Raw genomic sequence first — 23,295 nt, forward strand, 5'->3', positions numbered from 1 at the left:
TCTCTTGTTGAAGGCCATGCATTTTTTAAACCTCTACCTGCCAGCAAATTATAGTTTATGAGCAGAAGTAGTTCTGAGTTTGTATTAACATCTCAATGACAAGTCAGACTTATTTTTCTCTGCAGGCTTCTTCTCCTTCAGAAGTTTGGTCATTTGAATTTCAACAAAACTGGCAATGTTAGAGCACCTAGTATTTCATGATGGTTGTGAAACTCCTATTTTAAAGGAAGATATAAAGCAATAATCTTGAGATGAAAAGAAACCTTTCTCTCTGTGTCTACAATTGAAAGTGTCATAAAATATTCAGACCTAAATTGGAATGTATTTCCCACATTGAACTAAGATAAACTGGGTATTTTTTTTTTTTTTTTAAGATCAAGTCCTGAGTCTTACTATAGACTTACTGAATCAGGATCTCCAAAAGGCAGCATTAAGCATGCATAGAAATCATCTAGGGTAATTCAGATCATCTAAGAAGTTAGGGGAAGTCGGGAGATGCTCTTCTATGAAAAATAATGGTAGCTTCATCCTGAACATCAACTATTTCTAAAAAAGTTACTTTAATCCTTTTATTTTATGTATTAAAGTTAAATTTGAATAATTTGTTTTATTAATAAATCACTTCTCCTTTTTCCTTTATTCATTTTCATTATAATACAATTGAAATAAGAAAAATAAAAGTGATTTACATAAAGGAAGAAATAGTAAAAGAGGGAAGAATACTCCAAGACCAACCAAAATTAAAGCATGCTGTATTGAATTAGTGATTGAGAAATTCTAAGGTTCTTTGCTCTAGGTCTTCTCCAATCTGGGCAGGCATTCCATATTTAAATATAAACAAATTAGGAAAAAAAACTTTTTTTGAGAATACAAGACAAAAGAGAAAGTATATAGAAATTAAGTTCAATTCTGAGTTTCACTTGAATAAAAATTTTTCTAGCACAACTTTTGAAGTAGTTATTCAGCATAACCAAAGTCCTTTATACAGAACTCTCTCAAAAAACGCCAGTTATAAAGATTTAGCATTTTACTTCTGTAACAAATTGAAACTTTTATCATTAAAGCTTACATTTTGCAGGGAGAGAAGGGAAGGCAATGGAAAATAGAAACAATGCAACTTAGGAAAAAAATTGATCAAGAAGCACTTTTTTGGGTTTAGTAATCACTTTTCACAAATTCCTTGCTATTGAAAAATGACCTCTCTCCCTGAGTCGAAAAGAGACAAAAAGATTATTTTTCTTAGCATTATAAAAACACTGATCCAAAAGGAATTAAAGTGTACTTCAATGAAAAAAAATGTTATGTTACAAAGATTTATTTGTTGCATGTTAAATATGTAAAAATTATAATACTGTTATTTTAAAAGTGAATGTCAATACCCATTGGAAGTAAAAAGATTTTTTTTAAAAAGCATCAAATATGACATGTGAAAATGTTTTGACACTACTTATTTTCAGGTTAACATGTACAAAAGTTAGCCCTAGAAATATTTGTTCCTTTTAATTTTAATACTTCCTCTTTTTGTATCCAATACCAACCAAAACTTCCCTTTGATAAATTTTATCATCTCAACTCAAAGTTAGACAATTATCTCTAAACCTTATGTCTCCATAAAAGCTTCCCTTATAAAACTTTCCCCCAAACCCACTTTAGTTTTTTACAAAACAATAAAACATTCATGCTGTTTTCAAATACACCTTTCTACCTTTTGCTAACTCTTAACCTCCTTTTGTTATTTTCACACCTGTAGAAATTATACATGCTTATCAAATTTCATACTTTGTTTTCTTCCTCTAACTACAGTGCATTACTTTAATCTCCTCTTATAGAGATCATCTTGTCCAAAGCAAACCCTGACTTTTATTTCCTTCAAGTTCAAAAAAACATTAGCTACAAAAAAATGCACACAAGCATATGTTAATTTCCTCAGGGTTTGTTTCTAATTAAACTACATATATGATTTCAATTGAAAAATTTATTTCTTAATAGTATGCTCTATTTTTATATTACAGGTCATTATGTTTTGTTATGCTACTTAAAAAGGTTGTACATTCCCTTCCTTCTAATTCATTTACAGGAAGCTTTCAATTCATTTGTTTTCCTCTTCACACTTAAGTACCCAGTTTTCTACTCTACTCTCCTTACAGTTACAAAAATAATTCAGATTTTTGGTTACAGCTTCCCATAGTTGCGAAAGTGTATTAATTTACTTGAGAAGACAAGTTATGATGCTTTAGAAAAATGTAGACCATCATACTTGAATTTAGACACTAGATTATTTAAATTCATGAAAATATTGAGTTTATTCAATATAGCTAATAACCTACCATAGTAATAAGTACAAAAATTTGAAAAATATTGAACAAAACATAATTAGAGTGCTTGTCTAGTATGTGCAAGCCTCTGGGTTCCATCTACAGAACTGGAGAGAAAAAAGAAAAACAAAAAACATAAGTACTAGAATTAGTTTTATCTGATATTAACCAGGCATAAAATCACTATGAAGTAACTTTTTCATGAAAGTCCTAAAATATGTCCTACATTTCTACATTGTAAAAAAAGAGATTTATTATTTTTAATATTCCTTCCATTTCTAAGTATCTGGGTTCTTTTAGATGTGCAATGTAATCTTAGTCCTGAATTCTATATCTACTATAGTGTAAACACCTACACCTACACCTACAAACACACACGTATACACCCACCATGATAATATTTGTGTTAAGGAGAAACTTCAAGAAAAAAAATTAAAGTGGGTGCAGTGGTGCAAGCCTGTAATACCAGCACCTGGGGAGGCTGAGACAGGAGGATTGAAAATTCAAAGCCAGCCTCAGCAACAGCAAGGCACTAGTTACTCAGTGAGACCCTGTGTCTAAATAAAATACAAAATGGGGCTGGAGATGTGACTTAGTGGTTGAGTACCTCTGAGTTCAATCCCTCTCTGATACCAGAAAAAAAAAAAATAGCAGATAGGCATATTCATATGTTGATAGTTGAAAAAGGAACTGACATCCCTTCCCAAACATCATCTATCAAAATTAGAATGAAGAAGCCCTTCAGATTCAATGTTTGCACTTCTAGGAACTAAGGCTAATGAATAACTTGCATATTTAGATTAATATGTTGAGAAAATGTATTACAACACTGGATATATAATATACAGTTCATACTTAACAAGTCCAGACCCAAATTCTTTTTCTTTTGTTTTTGTGCAATGCTAGGGATTGAACTGAGGGCCTTCGGCATGCAAGGCAAGCACTCTACCAACTGAGCTATATCCCCAGTTGGCCAAACCCAAATTCTTTATTTCCACTCCCCACTCTTTTGCCCCTAGTCTTCAACATTCTGCTATTTTGTCCCAATTGGTCACGCCAAATATAAAGGAGTCAGTATTCATTCTTCCTTCATAATAAATCCTTTTCCTCTAAAATATACTGTCAGTCATCCAGTGATCTTTACCACTACCACCCTTTACTGCAGAAAAAAAACTCTCAAAGTGATTTCAAAGAAGATCAATGTGCTTCCCTCTGTAAACCTCATCCATGACTTTGCACTGCATTTCAAGAAAAATTTAAACGCCACCCTGGTATCTATCTGCCTCTTCAAGTTCATCTCATGCTACATTCTTCCCTGCTACTCTCAGGTCAGCCCAAACTGACAATTCCTAAAATCAGCCAGTCTTAGAGCTTTTCTCCAATATGGAAAGCATTTTTCAAGCTGGCCCTCCTTATCCAGTTATTATTACAATAGCCTTCTCTGTCCACCTATTTACCTGTTTGTATACTATGATGTCATACCATGTGTCCCCTCTGTCTCTAACTTCAGTCTCCAAATACCTTGCTTATTCATTGTATATTTCTTCCCACTAGTACATAAAATCCAGATGTCATGGAACTGTTTTACTGCTGTTATCTCAGCACCATGTACAGCCCATATCAACTAGTATGTGTTGTATGATGGCAGAACAACATAAGGCCAACCTGAATTTTTCTATTTCAATGATCTACTAAATCTGATCTACTATGATAATGAAAAATGCCCACGTGGTCAACAAGAATTTGGTGAAAACCTGATTAGTGCACAATAATGTACTAAAAATTTATGATCTGGGGGCTGGGGACGTGGCTCAAGCGGTAGCGCACTCCCCTGGCATGCGTGCGGCCCGGGTTCGATCCTCAGCACCACATACCAACAAAGATGTTGTGTCTGCCAACTAAAAAATAAATATTAGAAATTCTCTCTCCCCTCTCTCACTCTCTCTTTAAAAAAAAAAAATTTATGATCTGACTTCAGTAATCTTCTTAGCTTCATCTCCCAACCCCACCCCACCCCCACCCCCACCCCCACCCCCACCACACACCTTAACTTGTTGCCATTTCCCTTCAAGAAACATAAATTGTCCAGATTGGCTGTAATTCCAGGTGTGTGTGTGTCAAGAGACAATACTGAGACTGCTGAAGACAGATCAAGCTTTGTACGGGAAGAAGTTTTTATGTTTAGTTTAGAAAATCAGAGACTTTGTGCAAAGTTTACTTTAAGAACTGGAAGGGAGCTGATTAACTAGAAGAGGTAACCACCTAAATGCCATAAACACAAAAACACTTTGCTATCATGCAATCAGTATCATGTGTTCCTGTGTGGCAGATCAAGCTTTAGATATTTCCTTACCATTGAGATTTTGAAAAGTGTTATACTACAGCCTGTGCTACAATGCGGGCCCAGTTCCTGAAACTGCCCCCAGTGAAGTTATGTCAAATTTGCCTAATGAAATTTGGTCCCATCTTAGATAATGACTAGAATCTACATAAGTACTTTTTCCACTGATAACACATTCTCCTTATCTTTCTTATTCATTTTAAAACACTCCCTATTCATCTGCTTGTATATTCTATTTTTACTTTAAAATGAAGTCTGCTTACCTATTAAGTGCACTTTTTAAATCATAGCATATTTTATACTTTGTTATGGAGAACATGTTGCTATTTGTTATCATAATTGGGAAATGTGTCTTGGGAGCAATTAACATTTTTAATTTTTTAATTCTAATAAGCAAACATAAATATTTTAACTTTCAAAAATAACACCTATAGTTCAGCAGTTTCCAATTCTCCTTGTATTCTAAGACTTGTCCTCACTTACCTAATCCCTGAAGGTCTCTAAATTTGTAACCATCTGATTTTATTCCTCATAATTTTAATGTTTGCTATTAAATGTCCCAGAAAGGACATAAAAATGCTAACTTGAAGTTTCATTAGCACATTCCTCCAGTTCTACCATAATTGTTTTTCCATTAAAAAAAAAATGATTCTTTGGGAAAAAAAATTGAAATAATTAAATTTCCTTTCTGTGCCTATGAAGAATGTATATCACCTAACTGAAGCAACCCTGTAGGTTGCCTGGAAGTTATGTCTCTAAACTGGAGCACAAAGAGCTAGTTTCAGTTCTTAGGAAAAGTCCTGCTCCTGTTAATGTTACCTCTCTTTGTCTCAAATCAGGAATCAACATGTTCCAGGCACAGAGCTGTAAGCACTGCAAATAATAGCAGAGAAGGAAAAACTAGAGATTACAGAACCCCAGTGAGATCACAACACCTGCAGACAAACAGAACACTTTTTTTGAGGAGGATTGCATGTATATAGGTAATGAGAATCAAAGGATTAAAAACTCAGAGAACTACTGAAATGACAAGTAATGTACAGTCTGTCTCTGTAATTTTCTACCTTATACAATTCACATGATGAAGTATGCAGTAAGCTCTGGAAAAGACTTAACCTTTTCCCCTCCGTAGAAGTGAATTACAAGAGTCAATGATCTGGTGTTGTACTACTTTCTGAAATCAAAACAAACAAAAACACAACAGAAACTTACCTTCATAAATGGACCCCAGTTGATATCTACCACTAAAAAACTGTGGCAAGGAAAATACAAGTGCCCCCAGTCCTATCATAAAGGATGCAAATGCAAGCCATCTGGGCTTGTGTCCTCTTTCACCAAAGAATGATACAAATAATGACAATAAACAGAAGGCAATATCGTAGCTTGATGATATCAGGCCAGTCAGGGAACTTTTCATCTCATAGCGCTTCTCAATAGTGGATATGCTGATATTTACTAGGCCATTTACAACAACACCTAAAAAAGAGAAAAGGAAATTTAAATGGATTACTCTAAATTTACTACATAGGATATGATTATTAACACAATCTACTAAAAAGTTTGGCTTTTTTGTTGTTTTTAAAAGTGTCAATTTTAAAGTTCTCAAAGTTTCAAAGAGAAGCAACCTGAACATACTTCCTTGAAAATCAGTTTGCCTTTTAAATTGTTTACTTGCGAATTTTCAGGTGCCCAACAAAACTGATGCTTGCCACATGCTAAACTGCAGTTAATTGGCCTTAATTCATTTTCCTTTAAGTGATAAATAAAAGTCAGACTGATAGAGTCCCATGAAGTTGGTTTGCCAGTTGTCAAGTGTTCTGTACTTAAAAAGACCTAAGAGTACAGAGTGTACAAGTGACCCTAAAGGCCTTAAAGTAATGCTCAATTGCTTCCGGAGCCCTAACATACTTATCTATCACAACAGATCACCTTGAGTTTTAAGAAGAGGAAATCAAGCTCTCAAACCTCTTTTAATTTTTTTCTAAAACTTATATGGATATTGAAGATATCATTTAAAAGGTTGTAGCAAAAAAAAAATGAGTTGAGTTTTATTTCAACCACTAGCATTCTAAATCATATGCACTGTAGAAAAAGAAAAAAAGAATTTCCTCTGCTTATTATAAATATAATGAAGGACTACAAGATAAACAAAGATTGGAAAACCCAACTTTGACTGATTTAAGTGTCCTGCCCAGGTATAGATGAAATTTTCAAGAGTTTAAACATTAGCATAAATTGAAAATTTTGACTAGTTATGTATTTTAGTTAAGTATCAAGAACTGTTTTCATTATTAATTAATACAATGAGTTTACACATGGCAAAATCTTTAGCATCTCTTTAAATGTTTCTGTATCAAGACTTTAATCAAAAATTATTTCAAGAAAATTGAAATTGCAGCTTTCAAATGTGTTAATATGGTTTTTACTCTTATGCCAGTTTAATAAGACTTTAACAATTTCTGAGATTTCAAGATAAAATATCTGAAGTACCTAGGAAAGGACATTTTATAAGAAAATATCTGATAATTTGAAAATTCCCCCACCTAAAAATCAACTTCCCACACCTCTCATATTGATTAAATATCTGTCATTAGAAATCATTAGGGAACAACTTCTCTTTGAAAATAAATTGGAATTTCCTCTGGAAGGACTACACTTTAATCCTATGAATCCCTAAGTGAACTCTATGCTATACAAATTCCAAGAACACTGCTTTTAAAAACACTTCCATGAAATACCACACACATTTCTTGCTATTGTAAATGCATGGAGATAGGAAGCACATTAGGAAGTTAAGTGCTAAGAGAAATCCTGTTTGTCTTTGAGAAATGCAGAGTTAAATAATTTCTTCAAATTTTGTTTTCCCTCCCAATTAAACATCTATTAATATTTGATGGAAATGGTCTTCCCAAGGATTATGGCAAGGATGTTTTCCGTCATTGAAACTTAGACTGAAACATGAATTAATTTATTGGATCACATTCATCCCAGATTATGCTTCTTAAATTGGTGATTTCTCGGTACATGAATTTTCAGGCTAAAACAAACATTTTTCTAAGTGCACCAATTATATTTTATAATAATTTAAAACAAGATTATATATTAAGTATAAATGACATATTCTAGAATAATTTAGAAATTTTACAATAAATTTTAAGGAAAAAAACAAGGTAAGTTTCGAGTTTTTGAATTTTACATTCCTTTGACACAAAGACATTTCACAATCACTGACTCTTGACAAGTAAGTTGAGTCAATAACGGAAGGAGACCTGAGGGGAGGACAAGAAACTAAGCTTCAATGTGTCCTTCAGTCTACTCCACTTTACACACCCATACACTGCTCCCCAGGAGTCACCTTAGGATAAAGTCCCACTTAGATCATTCCTTGCATTATGAGCTACACCTACTCCTCTCACCTTTACTATGCTTTCTTTCAAGGAACTCATTCACCTTCCACCATCTCTCTCTCTTCTCTTCTAAACTCGCTGAGATTGCATATTCCTGAGGACCTAAATCTGGACTTAATCTGTAACTCCCAAGAAAACCAAACTGGGGGAATAAAACAGATCCTGGATAATTCCTGTGCCTGAATGGCTAGGAAAGCTTCACCCTTCCACAAGGCCTGAAGCCTTTGCTAATGGACTCACCGGAATGCAATTGTGCCCACAGCCCCTATCTATATATACTCACAAAATGTGAATGCTTATATCTAATCTATACTACAGATTTTAAATTTATTTCCTTTTCGAAGGGACCTATTTTCATTTACAAATTTATTAATCCAGATGGAGAAATAATGGGAAATAATCCCTTTAATAAAGAACTCTGAAAAAATAGGCTTTTTAAAGTAGAATGGATTACCCCCGGGGTTATATCATTCCCAGAGGTCCTCCTAATCTTCCCTGGAGGGATCCAATCAGCTTACCCAAGGAAAAGCACAAAATAGTAAAATCTTGTATAGCAAGTTTTTAAATGTTGCAATAAAGTAGAAGCTAAAACGTGGAAGGCTGAACCTGGTAGGCTGTCGTCGGTGATGGCTCCAACAAATTCCAAGCCCACCTCGCCTCGCACAGCGCGTCAGCGGCGCGGGGATCCCTGCACCTGCCCTCTTCTCCCTGAAACCTCGCCGCGTCTCGCTAGCTCTCCACCGGACTGACGCCCCCTTGAGAGAACTCTTGACTTTACCTTGAGTGAGGGCCAACAGGCAGTAGTGAATCAGAAACCCTTGTGGCGTGTTGCAGCGCTGGAGACACTGGGGATGCAAGTTGCTCCATCCGCAAGGCCCCTCCTCAAACTCCGACTGTGGTCCGGGGCGCTCTTCGGAAGCCGGGACAGTTGCTGAAGGCAGAGGAGGTTCCCGTGACTTGTGGGACTCTGGAGACTCCTGTGGCTGAGAACCCTCCCTCTGGGTGTCGGAGGATAAAGCAGAGACTTCCACCTGGGAGGGCGACGCCGACAAGCGGTGCGGGGTGTCTGGGCTGGAGGGAATGAAAGCCGGGTTCTCAATGCCTTTGGTGCCCTTCATTGTCGTGAACTGTTCTCCCGACTCCAGTGCCTCGGAGCAGCAAAACGCTAGGTTCCTTTCTGGCTCCTCCCCTGGACAGGTGACAGCGCCCCCGTGCGGAAAAGCGTCCCACCTCCCGGCCCTCCCACCTCTGACTGTCTCGCAGCCACAGTCATGCGGACCCTCCCCCAGAAGCTCACCGCTGCCTGGAGCTTGGAAGGCAGTCACCAGACTGCACGATAAGTGGGTGGCGCTAGGCTGCGCCATACCTGTCATCTCTGGTGTCAGGATAGGGCTTATAGGAAACCGTAGCGTAGGCACGCGATCCCGCCCGCTCCAGGTGAGAAGTGCGAGCCGCCCTACCCTAAGTCCCAGTCCCTTGGGGTTCTTTCTTGGTGCCCAGGGACAGGGAACAAATAGGGTTTCTGAGAGTCTGTGGCCAAAAACTCCCCCTGGGTGCTGATATGAAAGCTGTAAACAGAGTTGCATCAGGAGATCTTTCAAGAAAATATCTTGCGGTTTTCTTCCTTTGCTACTTAGCAAAGCAAGAATCCTGGACTCCAAGAACCAAACAGCCACACGTATAATTTTGGATTCCATGAACATGGTGATAAAACTTTTACCTGTCATCTTCCTCAGAAAGCATACTAGCTTCCCATAACAACCACTTTATTGGCAACATAACCACTTCTTAGTTTTTATTTCCTCCAAACTAAAAGAGTAGAAATCATGAAACTGAAAACTTATATTTAACCTTCTCTGGACAGTATGTTGCATGTCTAAGATCAACAATGCTGATAATCATGTAAATAATTATCATGTATGTAATTTTTACCCATGAAATTATAAGCAGAGACTTTAAAGACCTTTAACACTATCTGTGATAGGAGTTGCAATTTGTTCATTCTTTCATCATTAAAAAAAAAAAAAATCCTAGGTTGTAGACACTCTTAGGGTATACCAGCAAACAAAAACTGAGAAATAGGGTTGGGGTTGTGGTTCAGCAGTAGAGCACTCGCCTAGCATGTCTGAGGCCTTAGGTTTGATCCTCAGCACCACATAAAAATAAATAAATTAAGTATTAAAAAAAAACCTGAGAAGTATTCAGACCCTTATGTACTTAACATTCCAATAGGAGAGAGCCAGTAAATAATAATACATAGTGGGTGATACATAATATGATAAATGATTTGTAAAATATTTGTATTAATTACTTATATTATAGTTTCTGAGTTGAGGGATTGAGTTATAAAATATACACTTACTTTGAAAAGACATTCTGTTCCCTGTTCCCTAACAGTTAAAAAAAAAAAAAAAAAAAAGTCTAGTCTAGAATATGGGGAAGGAGTAGCAATAAAAACTAACATTTTTAAATGTCTACTATATGCCACATTATTATTCCTTGCATGATTATAACTATTATTACCTACATTTTACACATTGAAGAAATCATATACCAGCAAGGATCAGTAACTCTCAGAGCAATGAGTGTCCTGCCACTTGTTAAGGATTTGTTCTCAGTTCTCTCAGCCTGGACATTTTTATTTTCTGTTTTTAAATAATCAGTCAGAATTATCACATTCTGAGATATCAGAACACATATTTCACCTATATTTGTGAGGTTTGGGAAACTTATACTGAATTGAATACTTCAATTTTGGAGGTGTCCAAATGAAATATGGTATGTAACCCTCTTAATCTCCCCACTCCATCTTTTTTTTTTTCTGTTTTCTTTTTTTCATTGTACTGGGATTGAATCCAGGGCATTCTACCCTGAGCTATATCCCTAACCTGTTTTTATTTTTATTTTGAGACAGGATCTGGCCCAGGCTGGCCATGAATTTGTAATAATCTTGCCTTTCCTTCCAAATATCTGGAACTTTGGCACTCACCACTCTGCCTGTTTAGCCTTCCTTTTGACAGAAATAGACTTAAATTTGGCATCTATAAGTATAAGGAGAGATCACCATTTTAGCTATAGAATATAAATAATTCACTCATAGTTTTATTTGAGAAAATGTGGACCTGAAAATATAGCTTAAGACTATTCTGCAGCTTTTAATTAACAAATCCAAACTATCCAGTCAAAATCAGAGTATTATAATCATCATACGCTTAAATTCACACTACCAAGAAATCACTTTTACAGTGTTAAAGTGTAGGATTTTGTTGAAAGACTGGCAAAAGTTCTATTGCTTCATACTAAGCACCTCTTGCTCTTACTGAAAGTATTACCAACACCACTTTCCTATTACCTTACATTCTTGATGCTGCAATGATAGAAGTAAAGGGACTCAGGTTTATAACAAAGATTTTCAAACACTTAACAGTTTTCACATCTGATAATTCAGTGGAAAATTGTCACATTTTAAGTTAATATGTTGATTAATTTATGATAAATATGTCTCTAATGAGAATAGTAAATGTACTTGACAAATTGCTATAATTTTGAAGTGGATCTCATTTGCTATATTTTAAAGGAGAGAGAATGGGGGCGAAAACAGTGTCTAAATTTTATGGTAAGCTATAACACTGTACATAAAGCAGATATCTCTGCTATCCTCTGCATTGTGCAATATATCTTCCCTATCAGTAATTGAATTAACTAAGGTAAAGTGGCATAATGAGAGAAGCCATTGAGATTAGTCCCCTAACTCCCTTTTCTCTGATTCCATGATTGAGAACACTTTATGATTACATTTTGGCCTTTCAGGTTGATTGGTCTACTGGATAAAAATGTACTGATATGCCTATTTTGAGTACTATAATTTCCCCTTCTGTGTACTCTATTAATTCCCTTCCAGTTGCAGACCAAATGTAAAAATTTTTTAGCATTATAATACTAAAAGGCTCATAGAATACTAACCTTGAGGATTGCTGAGGGCCATTACCAAGTAGGAATGAAGCATCGAAATTTCCTTGCCAAGCGTACCCCATGCTGCTTAGAAGACATTCGATGGGACATTGCATGCATGCTTTAATAAGGTGACCTTGCTCAAGGACCAAGGCGGATCCGGGTTTAGAGCTGATCAGGTTTGAGGAAGTAACCGGCTCCTTGAGTTTAAGGCGTTGCTAGTTTAAGATAATGGGTTTTAGGGAAGTTGGAGGTTGAAGATTATTGCTGGGATTAGGGTGTTCCTGCTGCTTGTTCCCGTTGAGTTCTTGTGAGATTAAAATGGGATTTGGAGATAGCCTAGTGGAGTGGGTGAATTGTGCAGGAGACGGCAGAACAAGATTGCCCCTGGACCTGTGTGGAGGCGGTGTGAGAGCGGATATAAAGAATTGCTGTTTGAACCTACAAAGCTGTGTGGTGGCTCGTGATTCTGGTGCCAAGCCGAGACATTGGCTTTGGCAGAGGATCTTGACAGTACCTCAATACAAACATGATACTGATATTAATGAAGCCTTAAAAATCCCAGAGTTAACATTTTACTAATACAGAGGATTTATTTAACTAATTCAAAGCAATAAATCCATCTAAATAAATTAGTATTCTTTATTTTTCCCATTTAAATGTTTCACTGAATATATAATGAAAAATAAGAAAAATTTAAGGCTAAATTATGTATTTTAATGCTGTTTTGAACTACAATTGCACATAAACATATTTATATTGAAATGAAATGCAGCTATACTTTCCTTTTATTCTAATCATAAATTATTGAGATATATAGCATAAACATGACAGATCACAATTTTTGAAATACTTGTGTCAACACAACAGTTAATGCAATAATCTCTTAAGAAAGCTAACCTTGTAGATACAAAAAATTTCCTACAATGTAAAAAATAATACACAATGTCAATTTAAACTTTTTATTGATATATTATTGCAGTTTACTCAAAACACCATTGAGCTTCCTAAAGTATACTTATGATACAAATATTATTGCAAAAAATCATAGTGAATTTATACATATCAAGAAGTGTTTTTAACTAAAAGAATTCATTGTAAATTAATAATGAGGATATTATACCTAAAATGTATTTCTTTGCTACTCAACATCTGATTTCGATGCCTAATAGAACCTTCAATGTGCTAGGAAGATATGGAAGATATGTAATCACAATAGCATAATCATGACAAAATGTCATCATCATTGATTAGAAAAACAGCCAAACTTCAGCTCTTGATAGTTCTGTAATTTAATTTAGTCATTACTTTTCTCTCAGCAAAAGGAACTAGTACAATGATAAAAGTTGTTAAAATTTAGATTTGTAGAACCACAAAGAACATTAAGATACCATTTGTTCCAGAAGCCTACCTCCAGGAATTTTGAAGTCAAATGTACCCACAAGCTCAATGCACTCAGAACCAAAAAAGAGACCAATAATAAGTAAAGAGAGAGAGGTAACTAAGGGGATTTTCATATATTCTTTCATATGAATCTTTTCTTAATTTACTGGGAGTTGGAAATAGTGTGAGGTTGAGGGAGCTAGAAAGGTATTATTTAAAAGCAAAACAAAACACAAATACAAGTAAGAACTCTAGTGAACTGTGTTCAAGGTAGTGGACAAACTTTTTTTTTTAATTTACATTTTGTTCCCTGAATGGTACAGGTTGCTCCATCATAGTCAACTTTGAGAAAAAGGAAATTGAACTCAGGAAAGTCACTGCAACACTAGCCTATTTCATAATCCCCTAGGTCTGCCTTGTCTACTCACTTGCCATTTGTCACTGTGGACCTCTGGACTGCTCTAATGCTCAAAATCCTTAACTGTCAGGACTCCACCTGATAGAAAATAAGGACTTTGGGTTACTTCCCCAACTTTTCCCTGTTTCAGTAGGAAGCATCTTGGAGATATCGTCGCCCATTTTTCCCTAGAAATGGAATGTAGAAATTGACAGTGGGGAAATGTAACCATGGTCCCCTTTAGGCTTTGAATACAGCCCTTGCTGCTCTGTCTCTGCAACTTATTTTTAAATGGACATGTTTCTTTCTCTTCCTCTCTCCCTTCTCTACCTAATCTCTCCCACTTCCTCATGTCAGGGGGGAAATGATTACCTTTCTTCCCCATTTTAGGCAGATGTATCTGTCCTTGAAAACCCACCCACCACAGGAATGAAGTAATCCGGGAGATTAGGGAGGAGAGATCAGGAAGGAGAAGATCAGGGAGGAGAAGTTTAGGGAAAAGAAAGAAGATTAGAGAAGATCAGGGAAAAGAAGATCAGGGAGAAGTTTGGGGAAAAAGAAAAAAACACTTTAAGTTTCAAGGCCACAATGTATATAGTCAAAGCATCAAGTGAACCCCTGTTACAAAAGATCTTTATATTCCATTTTATCAGAACACATGAGAATTTACTAGACCAAAGGATTATAGAACCTAAGCTCTTCTAAGGCAAAGTGAAATCAAGACAAATTTTTTAAAAAATTTGATATTGATATTAAAAGTATAGCCAACACACTCTACTGTCATGTTTATCTAACAAGAAGAAATTTTTAAAAATGTATAGCCAGGACTGGGGTTGTGGCTCAGCATAGAGCGCTTGCCTGCTACGTGTGAGGCCCTGGGTTTGATCCTCAGTACCACATAAAAATAAATAAATAAAAATAAAGGCATTGTGTACAACTAAAAGAAATAAATATTTTAAAAAAGTATAGCCAATGGAAGGACTTTGCTTCCGTCAGAAATGAAGTAACAGGGACCAGATTTAACCTGAAATATGTAAAAGAAGAAAAAGAAGACACTATAAGATGCTGATAAAGAGTAACCCTTAAGAGACAAGGAGGAAGGCAAGCAGTTTATATCTTGAGAATGTTTTCACGTGACTGAGGGGAGGGCGGAGGTGGGAAAGGACACAGCTCTGTCAAGTACGCAGCCAAGGAGACAGATCTGATGTCTGAGGAGACCCGTGGTTAGAATACTTAGAGCATAGTACTAGAGAGGGAAAAGCCACATGGAGGAGAGGTGCAGAGTGTGCTCTACGCAGCAAAGTGTGCATAGCACATAGGAGAGAAGAAACTATTCTAGTGATAGGAAAGAATCATCTGAAGGGTCAGAGGGATGAGCCAGTAGTCACACAGGGCCTAATAAAGGTGAAATAAAGTTTTCAGGCATAAAAATCATAAATAAATAAACAAACAAATAAATAAAAAAAAATCCATCACCCAGACACCTGCATATAAGAAATGTTGAAAGAAGGCCTTCAGAAAAAGAGAAAAGAAAATGATGATATATAAAATTTTCTTATTATTTTGATCTCTGTAAAAAATAAGTTAGTATTTAAAGAAAAATAACAATGTGGGGTTCATAAGATATGGGAAGGTGAAAAGTATGACAATATTAGTATAAAGATTAGGAAAACAAAAATGGAAGCTATTGTGAGTATTTGACTTCCCAGTCAGTGTTTTCAAAATAGGATGAAATGATTAAGTCACAACTCTCTAATCACTTTACCTCTGAATATTCCTGCCTTAACAGGAGCTTTTGGGGTACACCCAAAACAAAACTATAACAGTAATTACACTATAATCATAAAAGAGAATACTCATATTCTCCTACTCACTCTCCATATAATTTTAAAGAATATGAAGTTGTAAATATGGCAAAACATAAGTCATTGAAAAGTCTGAGTAAAGAATATATGTACTGGGCTGGGGCTTAAGCTTAGTGGTAGAATGCTTGCTTAGCATGTGTGAGGCATTGAGTTCTATCCTCGGCACAGCAAAAAATAAAGCAAAATAAAATAAAGAAATAAAATGAAGGCATTTTTGTCCATCTACAACTACAAAAAAAATCTTTAAAGGAGTATATTTAATAATATTGCTACTCCTATAATTTTTTTTGATAATTTTACAATTAGCACAAAATTTGAGATGTAAGGTTTGAAAAACAAATATCTTTCATAAAACCTTTTAAAAGTTTCCAATTATACTCAGAATACAATAAAATGCCATTTCATGACCTACAGGGTCTTGTATATTTTAGCCCTTGGTTATATCTCAGTCCCTATGGAATACTGCTTTTACTCCTTGCTCAATACATTTATCATTAGGATCTCTTTCTTTTTCCATCAATACAACAAATCTTCTCAGCCTCGAATCCTTTAAACTTGCTATTCTCTCTACCCAGAATATTGTTCTTTAGGATCTTGTAAAGCTGACATTTTCTCAAATTCAATCTCAGCATAAATGTCATCTTAAGGAGGCTTTCTCTGGTTTGATTGAAATAGTCACACAAACACACACACACACACACACACACACAGAGAGAGAGAGAGAGAGAGAGAGAGAGAGAGAGAGAAACATATTCTCTATATTATATCACCTGTCCTGTTTACTTTCCTTATATCTTTTGTCACAATTCACAGATATTTTGCTCTCCTGTATTATCATCTTTCCAAAACCAAAATAGGTTTGTATTTCTAATTTTAGCATGATAAACATTTATTTATGAAATCCGACACCTAGCATGACAAACACTTATTGAATGTAATGAATCGATCTGAAAGTAATCCACAAAATTGTAAACATTATAATAACCATCATGATACCTGTCATTTATATTGACAGTAACATGCGAAATTCTTTACAATTAGTATGTTAACCTTCCCAATCTTACTTGGTATGATAGGCAGCTTCTGCAAGGACTTCCAATGACCCCAACCTTGTGGTTCTCACAACTCTTGGTCATTCCCTTCTTTTGTAAGTGCTGGCTAGAACTATTAACTTGCTTCTTACAAATCAAATATGGCAAAAGTTGTGAGATGACAAAAAAATAGCAAACATACTAAAATGAAATTTGGTAGATATGACCTTGGTTACATTATCAAAGTTAAATAATATTAGTAATACATATTGACAACAAGTACCCTATGGGATGCAATGGAAAGGGCTAATCACTCCTGCATTCTTATAATGCAAAATCTCAATCTATTCATGAAAAAAATATAAAGCAAATCCAAATTAAAGAGTAATTTACAAAGTGACTACTAGTCATAAAAGTTTGTAGATTACGAGATAAAATAAAAACCTGAGGAACAATCCCAGATCAAAGAGGATAAAGAGCTATGACAACAGAAGACACTGTCATGTCTGAGATGAGATCCTGAAATGGAAGAAAAAATATTGGCTAAAATGCTGGTGGCATGTGAATGAAGTTGTAATTTAGCTTAACAAAAGTAATGGAATGTTTGTTCTGAGAGTAGGCTGTCAACAACAGTGACTCATCTTTCACTCTCTCTTTCTGCCTCTAATGAAGTAACTTGCAGAGGAGCTGACCTATCAAGAAGTCTGCATAGCCAGGAACTGTAAGTGGTCTCTGGTCAATTTCCAGGAGGGGCTGAGGCCCTTGGTCCAACAGCCCTTTAGGAACTGAATACTACCACAACTATAGTAGTGAGCTCAGAATCAGAAGCAGAAACATGGAGATGACTGCAGCCAACACTGATTTCAGCCCCTTGAGATGCTAAGCCACAGAACCCAGGTAAACTTCATTCAGATTCCAGGCCCACAGAAACTGGTATGATAAGTACTCACTGTATTAAGCCAATACATTCTGGATTAATTTGTTATTTGATAAAAAATTACTGAGTTACATACTGTCTTGGTTACTTAGTAACCTAGATAGATTATTCTGTACAATTACACCTATTTTGACAATGAGGAGAGTGGCTTTAAAATGTTTGTAACTAGAGGCTGAAATCATGGCTCTGTGGTAGAGCACTTGCATAGCATGTGTGAGGCACTGCGCTCAATCCTCAGCACCACATAAAAATACATAAATAAAATTAAGATATTTTTAAAATGTTATATAACTTGCTCAAAGGCACACAATTAAGTGACAAAACTGAAATTCAAATCTTATTTTTTTTTCAGAGACAAAATCTATTGTCTTAGTCATTGAATTATAATGTAAGAAAAGGTCCTGTATGATAGTAGATTTATGTATATATAAATATATATATGTGTGTGTGTGTGTGTGTGTGTGTGTGTGTGTGTGTGTAACAAAAATGATCATGTAATGGCCAGATTGCAATAAATCACCAAGTCAACCTAAAAATATAGAATTCTTCATGAATTCGAGTATCATCCCTGCACAGGGGCCATGCTAATCTTCTCTTTATGGTTTCAGTTTTAGCATATGTGCAGCCTAAGTGAACACAGTAGTTACATTTTTTGCTAATGAAATTGTTTTAAGCCAGAATTTTTTACAAAATGCTGGAATCTATTTTCAAATAAATTTATGAACATAATACTCTTTAACATGTAATTCTGTTCAAGTAAAACTGTTTTTTTTCCTTTGATGGGGTGGCATTATTATCATCACACTCCAAATGGATGATAACAAGCACTAACACTGAACTAGCAAATTCTCTTAGTTACTTGGAGGTACTCTCAAAGCAATCAGTAGCCCAATAATAACAGAAAATATCAGAATTCCAAAAGATTCTTTATAGTTACATTGAGGGATTTCAGAACTGCTCAAGGAGAAATATATGAAATGAGCTTTATTTGGGAAACACTTGAACAGGATTGCATGTGAGGAAAGTCTCTCACAGCATACCATGTAGAGGCTACAGCTCTTGGGTAAGCAGTATCCAGAAAGGAAGGAGAGCAAGAGAACTCAGAGGGGAAAAGAGGAACATGGAGGAGACTTTCATGACTACTTGATGTTCCGAGCGCTCCAGCCAAGAATCAGGATCAAATAGCTGCAAAAGGAGGCAGCAGTGTGTAGGGCTTATCTGATCTGTGGTTAATGCCTGTTGAGCAATTTCCCATAAAATGGAAAGCACATAGACTAAAAATGAGTAAGAATCTGTTTATCTGGGCTATCTTGGAAACACCGGAAGTGTAAAAATTTAAATTTGGCACTAGTAAGCGTAAAGAGTTAAGCTCAGGAGTTGCAGACTACCAGGAATTAATAAACCAACCCAGGGGTTATCTCTGGTTCATTCATATAACAGATCCACACTAGAGTTCTACAAATTGACTTGACCCAACAAGCAACAACTTGCTTTAAAAACCTTTAGGCTAAAATAAGATCATAACTTTTGTTACTTGGCAGGCAAATGTGAAGTGTCAAAGAAGTGTTTGTGCATATGGGAGCCTCAAAACACTTTGAGAAAAATATTGGCCCCTCCCCGGGCATTGATGTATTCTCTGCCCTGTCACTTGCGAGAGGAACTGGGGCTAACTCTAGGCAAAACAAAACAAGATTTTTAATGTATAGTTACATTTTACTCTGGTTTTTTACTATCTTGTATTTTTTAAAAAGATGACTTTTAAATGAGATACACATTCTTCACTGCAATCACTAACCACAATTTAGAATTGCAAATCTGTGTGCCAGAGAGCAGATGAAATACAAGGGTTGAAGGAGAATATTAATTATGAGGTATAAAATTTTAAAGCTCTAGTGTCAAACCAGAACTCTATGAATAAGAAAAAAATGTGTGCCTTATAGAAATATCTACACAGAGCTATAATTTGGTAAATGTATTTTTAGTATAAACTATGTCAAGACATATTGCAGTAAAAAAGTCACTCTTCAAATTGTGGCATGTTAACATAGTAAAGACTTTATTTCTAGCTCCATACATGTTTAACAAGCATTTGGGGGATGTTTGCTATATAATATACATTCACTCAGGAGCCCAGGTTAACTGAGCATCTACCATCCTGCAGATGTACTATCTGAACCATTATAGACACAGTAGCCCAAAAGAGAATCTCCGAAGTGATCCATTTCATTTCTGTTCACATTTCACTGAACAGAATTAGTAACAGCAAAATTTAAAGGAGACCAAAAAAATGTAAGTGGGAGATGTGAATAGAATATTGGATGAATATTATCTCTGGGACAGTGCCACTCCTACAAGTTTTGGGAAACTAGTATGGTAGCTACACTAGTTCCCTATTGCTTTTTTCACAAATGACCAAAAAAATAGTCACTTAAAAAAAAAAAGACATTTGTGATCTTATAGTACTAGAGAATGCAAAATGGGTCTCATGTGATGGTATTCCTAGACTTTGGGTTCCTTCTATTTACTGCAGAACAATTCACAATAGCTAAACTGTGGAACCAACCTAGATGCCCTTCAGTAGATGAGTGGATAAATAAAATGTGGTATATATACACAATGGAATATTACTCAGGATTAAAAGAGAATGAAATCATGGCATTTGCATATAAATGAATGGAGTTGCAGAATATAATGCTGCAACTCCAGTGAAGTGAAGTAAGCCAACCCCCCAAAACCAAATGTGGAATGTTTTCTCTGACATAAGGAGGCTGATTCATTGTGGGGTTGGGAGGGGGAGCATGGGAGGATGAGAGGAACTCTAGATAGGGCAAAGAGATGGGAGAGGAAGGGAGGAGGCATGGGGTTAGAAAAGACAGTGGAATGAGATGGATATCATTACCCTAAGTACATGTATGAAGAGATGAGTGGTGTGAATATACTTTATATACAACCAGAGATATGAAAAATTGTGTTCCATATGTGTAATATGAATTGTAATATATTCTGCTGTCGTATATAACAAATTAGAATGAAAAATTTATACATGTAAAAAAAAAACCAAAAATATTCAAGGTAGTCTTTCTCACATCCTGTTACTGACATTGGCTCTCTGTGTTCTTCTCTGACACTTAAAAAACCTTGTGGTTACATTCAACCTGGATAATGCAGGACATTTTCCCAGTTTTAAGGGTCAGGTGATTCAAACTTTAATTTCATCTGTTATCTTACTTCTACTTTGTCATGTAACATACCTGATTTATGGCTCTGGGTATTAGAACAGGGAAATCTTTGAGTGGCCATTTTTCTGCCAACCTCAATAATATAGGAAAAACATTCCTACAGTTTCTTCATACCTGCTAATAATACTTAGTATTTTGTGTAATGCCTTTACATAAAATTCATATTTAAAAACTGTAAGTATGGACTGATAGACTTCCTTGTATCAATTTATAGGAATGAAGCAATTCAATACATTTTCTTTTTGTCTTAGAGGCAAGGAAGAATAATGAATTTGGTAGTACTTGCCATAGACATTTCTTTTTTAAAGAAAAAGAAAATTTGTAGTTGTAGATGGACACAATACCTTTATTTTATTTATTTATTTTAATGTGGTGCTGAGGATCAAACCCAGGTCCTCACATGTGCTAGGGAAGCACTCTACCACTGTACTCTAGCCCCAGTCCCTGCTATAGGCATTTTACAACATCAGTTTCTGGAATAAATATGTCCTGTTTTCCTGGGTTGCCTTATAATTTCTTTCCTTTGAAAAATGTTCCCTGCTACTTCCAATGATTTTAGAAGCAAAACTGTTTTATTAAATGCATTTATAGAAAAACAAAATAATGTTAGCTTTGCTCAATCAATAACAATTATAGAATATTGGATGCAAGATGAAAGGAAAAATAAATATTTGCCACCATTGTGTAGAACAAACTTATTTTTGTATATTATGTACAACCATGTAGAAAGCACAGCAGGAAAGAATATTCAAAGCAATAAAATAGTGTCCTTTCCCTCAGAAGCATAACATTTATTTGGAATGACAAAACAATGTAAATGAAGACACAAGTATGTCCAGCAGGAGATAAACAGACTGTGGCTTATGAAAACTGCTGAGTTAAATCAGGAGGAAAAATGATCAATAGTATGTGAAGTCTAATGGGCCAAGAATCAATGTCAGAAATATTTTTAATTAAAAAGCAACAGAAGTGTTTGTGTCAGATGATTTATTCTTTTAATAAATTTTATGATGGAAGAATTTTTTTGTAGTTGGACACAATAAGTTAACTTTATTTATTTATATGTGGTGCTGAGGATCAAATCCAGGGCCTTGCATGTGCAAGGTGATTGCTCTACCACTGAGCCATGACCCAGCTCCATTGAAGAATTATTTCATTTGGTAAATGCAGCCTTGATATCAAAACAAAAAAAAATGTTACTTCCTGAAAATCAAAGTTATAGAACAATTCTACTTAGAAGTATATATGCCATGATTTTATCCTCTTTTAATTCTCAGTAATATTCCATTGTGTATATATGCCAGATTTTTTATCCTTCATTATTGAAGGACATCTAGGTTGGTTCCATAATTTAGCTATTGTGAATTGGGCTGCTATAAACATTGATGTGGTTGTGTCCCTATAGTATGCTGTTTTTAAATCTTTTGGGTATAGACCAAGGAGAGGGATTGCTGGGTCAAATGGTGGTTCCATTCTCAATTTTCTAAGAAATCTCCATACTGCTTTCCATATTGGCTGCACCAATTTGCAGTCCCACCATCAGTCTCTGAGTGTACCTTTTCCCCCACATCTTCATCAATACTTATTGTTGTTGGTATGGAGTTATAGAAGATAATGCTAAGTGAAGTTAGCCAATCCCCAAAAAACAAATGCCAAATGTTTTCTTTGATATAAGGAAGCTGATTCAGAGTGGGACAGGGGGAAGCATGGGAAGAATAGATGAATTCTAGATAGGGCAGAGGGGTGGGAGGAAAAGGGAGAAGGCATGGGGTAATTAATGATGGTTGAATGGGATGATCATTATTATCCAATGTACATGTATGAGGACACAAATTGGTGTGAGTATATTATGTATACAACCATTGAGCTCTATATATGTAATGAGTTGTAATGCATTCTGCTGTTATATATAAATAAAAAAAGAAAAAATCCACAATTAGAACAGAAAATATAAGTCTTTGTGAGTATGGGATAAAAGCTGCTAGACAGTTTTATGTTTGTCATTTCAAATGAATTCAGAATTATGCATCTGGTCAAAATAAATTCAATCGATTGAGTTTTCAAGCAAAGTCATGTTTAAGCACAAAGTATATTAAGAAAACACAAAATTCATAAAATGAAATTTTAGTTTTTTAATTTAAAAAAAGTATATATGCAAAATTCTCAAAAAAATGAGTAAGCCAAGTTGTCAATATATTAAACTTTTTATGGCCAAGTAGGATTTATTCCAGAATTATAAGAATATCTTAATTTTTAAAAACATCAATATGGCTCACATTGATAGATTGAAAGAGAAATATAGAATGTTTATCTCAATAGTTGTTATGAATTCTAATAATAATTAACACATATTTAAAGTAAAAAACACTTTAGGGGCTGGGGATGTGGCTCAAGTGGTAGCGCACTCGCCTGACCTGCGTGCAGCCCGG

The 23,295-nt window shown here is 35.3% G+C and overlaps 1 protein-coding gene and 1 non-coding gene across 2 annotated transcripts in view; both read right to left on the reverse strand.

Annotated features, from left to right (window-relative positions):
- The window catches only part of Slco4c1 (solute carrier organic anion transporter family member 4C1), a 57,746-nt gene extending 48,471 nt beyond the window's left edge, over positions 1 to 9,275 (reverse strand). Inside the window, exons 1-2 of the mRNA XM_005326131.4 lie at positions 8,842 to 9,275; positions 5,869 to 6,132 (exon numbers count right to left, since the gene is read on the reverse strand). Coding sequence (XP_005326188.2) covers positions 5,869 to 6,132; positions 8,842 to 9,181 — 604 coding nt within the window. The 5' untranslated portion in view covers positions 9,182 to 9,275. The remainder of the gene's footprint in view (positions 1 to 5,868; positions 6,133 to 8,841) is intronic.
- Positions 9,276 to 18,158: 8,883 nt separating this feature from the next.
- On the reverse strand, positions 18,159 to 18,263 carry LOC120886062 (U6 spliceosomal RNA). Its single transcript, XR_005728835.1, has one exon. It is a non-coding gene; the product is annotated as a U6 spliceosomal RNA (small nuclear RNA).
- Positions 18,264 to 23,295: the final 5,032 nt, after the last annotated feature.

The sequence above is a fragment of the Ictidomys tridecemlineatus genome, chromosome 1 (genome assembly GCF_052094955.1).
Source record: "Ictidomys tridecemlineatus isolate mIctTri1 chromosome 1, mIctTri1.hap1, whole genome shotgun sequence".
Taxonomy (NCBI): Eukaryota; Metazoa; Chordata; class Mammalia; order Rodentia; family Sciuridae; genus Ictidomys; species Ictidomys tridecemlineatus.